This window comes from Branchiostoma belcheri, unplaced genomic scaffold, assembly GCF_001625305.1.
Source record: "Branchiostoma belcheri isolate BF01 breed outbred unplaced genomic scaffold, Haploidv18h27 scaffold5, whole genome shotgun sequence".
Classification (NCBI taxonomy): Eukaryota; Metazoa; Chordata; class Leptocardii; order Amphioxiformes; family Branchiostomatidae; genus Branchiostoma; species Branchiostoma belcheri.
The window spans coordinates 8,071,105-8,076,341 of NW_017804131.1; the positions used below are offsets into that span (position 1 = coordinate 8,071,105).

Genomic DNA, 5,237 nt, shown 5'->3' on the forward strand with positions numbered 1-5,237 from the left:
GTATAGTATACATTTTTGAAGCAATGGCATACCGTGATCCTTTCAAGAATTTGACCCGAAAGCAGGTAATTTTCGTGGAATTCCCCTTCTCATTTCTAACTTGTTGTAGATTCTGATCCAACAGGAAATCTGGTGTGTATGAAAGAGCAAAGATTCTAGTTTGTGTTGATATATAACTTGTTATCGATTTCGAGGGCGACATGCAGATGCCCCCAAAACGCGCGAGGTCATGTCATAATTTTGATTCCAGAATAGAACGAGCCCGGTCTGACATTTTTAGTTATCACCTACGCTGGACAGGTCCTCGCTCCGTAGAACGTAAATTTACATGTGGGATTATGTTAACACTGGTCTCCCGTGTATGGATTCCGAGTTTCAAGTCAATTCACAAACCCGAAGTGATATAAATCTGACCTTAAGATTTATGATTGACTCTCACGGCGAACCGCGCGCCGTTTTGAGACAATTTTACGTTCTATAATCCCCGGGAGTCGGGACCTCTTACTACAAAGCTTGTTGCTTGAGTTTATAACTATATATCTTCATTATTTCATTGTATCTGTGAATATTAAGCTTCCTATTTTACTCCTAGTGACTTTTTAAAACGATTGTTAACCTCTGCTCGTTTGATAATATGACCTGAAACCACTTGATTTTGGTGGAAATTCCTCCGATGTTTTTACCTTATTTCAGTTTTCACAACAAAAAGAAATCTAGTGCGTAAAATAGCCTGAAGTCTCTACTTTCTATCCGTATATAATTTGTTATCAATTTTGGTGACGTAATGAGCTTCCTTCGTAATCGCGCGAGGCCACCTCATCAGCGTTTTCGTTCCAAAAACAGCGCGGACTTCAAGCGCGTTCCACAGACCAGACGCCAGACCCGCACCGTTGGATTTTAGTAATAATACCTGCAAGAGTAAGAAAGCATTTGCTGATTCAGTTCGTAGTTACGTAGTCTGTGTCTGTAGGCATTCTTTGACAATGTTGAGAAGGTACATTAGTACCGCAAATTGTGCTAAAACGCCGGTTGCCCTAGAAGCAACTAAACCAACGTTTTAGAACTTTTGGCGTAAAACGGCCGAGGACGTGGCCCCGGTTGATATGAATATACAAGCATTTCCAGATTTTGATCCAGCAAGATTTTCACAAGAGACATAGTCAAAGATTCAACGAATCTTACTAAATGGTCATATAAGGCAATATCGAGGGCGACATGCAAATGACCCCAATGTGAATTTCCTCGAAAATTTAGCTCAGTTCGGCACCGCCATTTTGAGGATTTCACTGTTAAGCAAATATGACCATTTATCTAACAAAATATGTTGTAAAACCCTCCAAAAATTGTCAAGAGTACATGGCATTCCCGTCTGGTTCATGTAACGCAACGAAGGTAAATATGCCACAAACCAGGCTCAACGCAGCTGTGAAAGTCGGATGAAATTTCAACTGCCGCGCGAAAAGAGTTTCCTTAGCAACGGCGTTGCTAGGGATCGCGGATCGATTCGAACTGCAAATAAAAACGGTTCGAAACGCGTTCGATTTAGTACGTGGCGTGACGGCTGAAGTCTGGGTCAGTCTACTGAGGAAGACCAGAGTGACTGGTCGAAAGCTCTAGGTGAGATAACTTTTTTTTGTGTGTTGGACCAAAAGTTTTAACTTTAAACATGGTCTAAGGAATGTTTCCCTACCTCGTTCGTTCGGTTCACATTTGAAGACTCCACAACCTCTTGATACAAGATGTCTCCAAAATCGTCAGTAACATTGTGGACAGTTGCCGCCTCAACCAGAGGCCCTGCTGTCAAAAGATCTTCTGTGTTGAACTAAAATGAAAACAACAATGTTTCACGAAAAAATATAGTTTTCAACTCTCTCTTTTCATTTGATTTTCAAAAGAGTGAACACAATAAAAACACAATGACACACAATCAGAATAAGTTACAAACGTGTGTCACACAAAAACGGAATCATAAAACAGGATGTCCCACTCTGCTGCTATGGATATCAAGCCCCGAACCCGCAAATTATGTTCGATATGACGTCATTCGAACCGAACGGGCGTTCGATCTGGGGTTACCCGCGGTCATTTACAGTAAACAAACAAAAACCCGCTACTACGAGCCATTTTTAACATGGGGACCACGCAACAGCAAACATCCACCTACCCACAATATAGGGTGTGATGTGGTGAAGACATATTGTTTTTCCTCATGTTCTTCTCCTTCTCCCCCTCCTGTCATTCCTTTAAATTGATTTAACTCCTTCATTTTTGGGCTAAATAACATGAAATTTGGCGGGAAGGTAGAGTGAGAAAATACCCCCAGGCTAGTTTTTATTTTTTATTTTTTTGTGATACAGGCTTTTAGAGTGGTTTTATTTGAGCTTTTTTGGTGTGATATAGAAAATGTACTATAGCAGTGTATTGGCATACTTGGGCATGCATCATCAGAATGGCATGCAGAGCAAGCAACCAATAGGCATGCAGCTTTCATCTATTCTAATTGCTGATTGGCCGTTGGGATTTGATTGGTTTAACTCAATTAACACCTGTACAAAGCCATGCCATATTAACAGAATGAACTGCATTCAAGGGTTTTGGTAGGTTTGTCAAGCTTTCCTGCTCCAGCATTGGAATCCAAGACATAAACGCTTCTTTTAATCTTGAAAATTAACAGTTTGCATTATGCAATTAAAAATCCTGACCAATAATGTAGGGGAGAGCTATCCAACTGTTGTCACTTCATACTATAGTTATATCAATGTAAAGAATTGTATTCCCTTGTGTTTCTCCTTCTTTCCCTGCTATATCGTAAAATCTGATGAAGCCATCCGCTACATTTGGTCGAAAGAAAATGTCGGCATATCTAGTTCACTTACTTTTTTGACGTTGTGGTGATGTTGGTTCGTAGCTCGTATCAGAGTAGCTAGTCCCTTGGCTTCAGTAGGGCTGAAGACTTTGACCATTCGATGGATATACAACTGCAGAAGCAGGAGATTGAAACGTTATCAAATCAGTGTGTCTATGCAATCATGAAAACTTTATCGTTTGATTATATATATATACAAGCTCTATTATGTAAAACATTAGAATTAGAGAATTTTAGATTTACAAAATTAAGTCTCAATTTGAATAATTTGCTACTTGTTCCATATCCGACCTAAGCCACTAGTACCTACATACTAAAAATCCAGAATAGAAAAAAAATTTTTTTAGAATTATCCACTTCGAGATATTTTATCAGAAATTTTCTTGTAGTTTTGGAAGAAGCTGATGGGGGAGGCAAACCCAACGTACTTTTTTTTGACTGGCAAATGGCAAATGTTCCACGGAAATCCATTCGCTTGTGCTCTCACTTCGAAATGTCTCGTCCAGGACTCGTTTTGATATTACTACGGAAGTAAATCACCCTTTCTCCCTACATACTCCATCTTCCATGGGAAAGCTCTAGCTTCCTTCGCAGACTTGTTTTGCGTCGGCCTTTTTTATGCCGCAGAGGGATGATTTTGCTGCTGAGGGAGTTTTTGCCGTGGAGAGAAGGTTTCGCGCTCCAACAAGTCTGCTTCCGCCATGTCAAATATATGGCCTCTATGAAAGGCTAGCTTAATCCCAAGCCCTTTTTGGTCGCCGACTGGAAGCAGACTTGTTGGAGCACGAAACATTCTCTCCACGGCAAAAACTTCCTCGGCAGCAAAATCGTCCCTCCGCGGCATATTACTTAGTATTCGCGTCGCTCACAGAAAAAAAAAACAAGTAGCCATAGGCGACAATTCTCCGTGAAGTATTATATATTGCAACAAAAAGAAGTAGCCATTGGCGACAATTCTCTGTGAAGTGTGATAAATTGAGCAAGGAAAAATTGTTTAAACGCGCGTCGGCTCAGTCATCTTAAGACGTAACAACCAATCAGAGATGCGAAATGCCGACACGTGACGCGGGATTTGCATACAGTCTAAACAACGGGAAGGGCGCGCGATGCCCGAAATATTTTTGCGTCAATATTCAGCGCCGTGATTCAAGAGATTAATACCCGGAAACAATTTCTTTTCTTGTTTTGAACGCATAAACATGCATTTACGCTAATCTAGTATGATTCAGGGTTACTTTTTTTTTAACCTGCCATGGTCAGATTATCTAAATATGTGTGTATTGTGTGTACAATCTACAGAAAGAGAAATGTACATCAGGTCCAATCATCCGATTTTCACGTTTCGTTTTTTTGGACTCGGTTCATGAACGTATTTTGGTTTGGCTCCTGGAATCTGCGAAAAAATGACTCCAGGGACTGTCTACAGGGAACACTCGCACATTCGCGGTGTATCAGGACAGCGCGACTGGTCGGCATTAGCGCAGTCCCTGCAATTAGTAACAGTTGCACATCAATCCGGCCGAAAGCATGATTGTGTTACACAGGCTACTTCTTCATATACCGGCTCAAACTACAAGACGCCTTTACAACTAGCAAATCATAAAATTACCCGATCTGCTAGTATGTGCGGTTTACCAGCCCCAGACCACATCCGACCACGAGGCAGAACACATTGATGGGTTGCTCAAAAATATTGTCCATGTTTACAAAGAGCTGCTCCACTAACACTATGGAGCGGCCCAACCCAAAAATATTGGCCATGTGTACAGCATGCTCGTTGCTAGGACGACCGGCCAGTTGCTACGTGACTAAATACACGCTGCCACTAGGTCGCCACAGCCGACCAGTTCGAAATCGATAGGATTACGTCATCGGTATTTACATTTCGTAATGCTGACCACTGACCACCCCACATTTCCGTCCCCATCAGCTACCGGTCACATAAACGGACGAAAACATTTCAAAGAAATGGGGATGTTTCGAAAATAAGCATTTACTCCAATATCAAAACAGCTACGGTAAAAATAAAAAGACGTGCATCATCCCGGACATAATGCCACACCACATGCGAAATTACACAGAAATGCGACGTACGGAAGAATGCGTTTTGGCTGCGAACATCTTCCAAAAAACTTGCCATCTCTTAACCATGGGCAAAAACATTTGGAACCACTTATCAAAACCACCCCGTATCTGCATGAAGTTCCACCCCCCCACTGCTATTCCAAACAACGCGTTTTTCTGGACCATTCCAATTCGCCTCGTAATTGTAGGGGTGCGCCTGCAATATTACATTGACCGCGAAAGCAGCAACGGGCAAAAATACACATTCGTGCATCAACACGGGCATGCCCGCAGACGGCGTATAAAA

General features: G+C 41.7%; 1 protein-coding gene across 1 annotated transcript in view; it reads right to left on the minus strand.

Moving 5' to 3' along the window:
- Nucleotides 1–5,237, minus strand: part of LOC109480178 — a 14,533-nt gene that overhangs the window by 4,807 nt on the left and 4,489 nt on the right. Inside the window, exons 6-7 of the mRNA XM_019782341.1 lie at nt 2,877–2,978; nt 1,691–1,822 (exon numbers count right to left, since the gene is read on the minus strand). Coding sequence (XP_019637900.1) covers nt 1,691–1,822; nt 2,877–2,978 — 234 coding nt within the window. The remainder of the gene's footprint in view (nt 1–1,690; nt 1,823–2,876; nt 2,979–5,237) is intronic.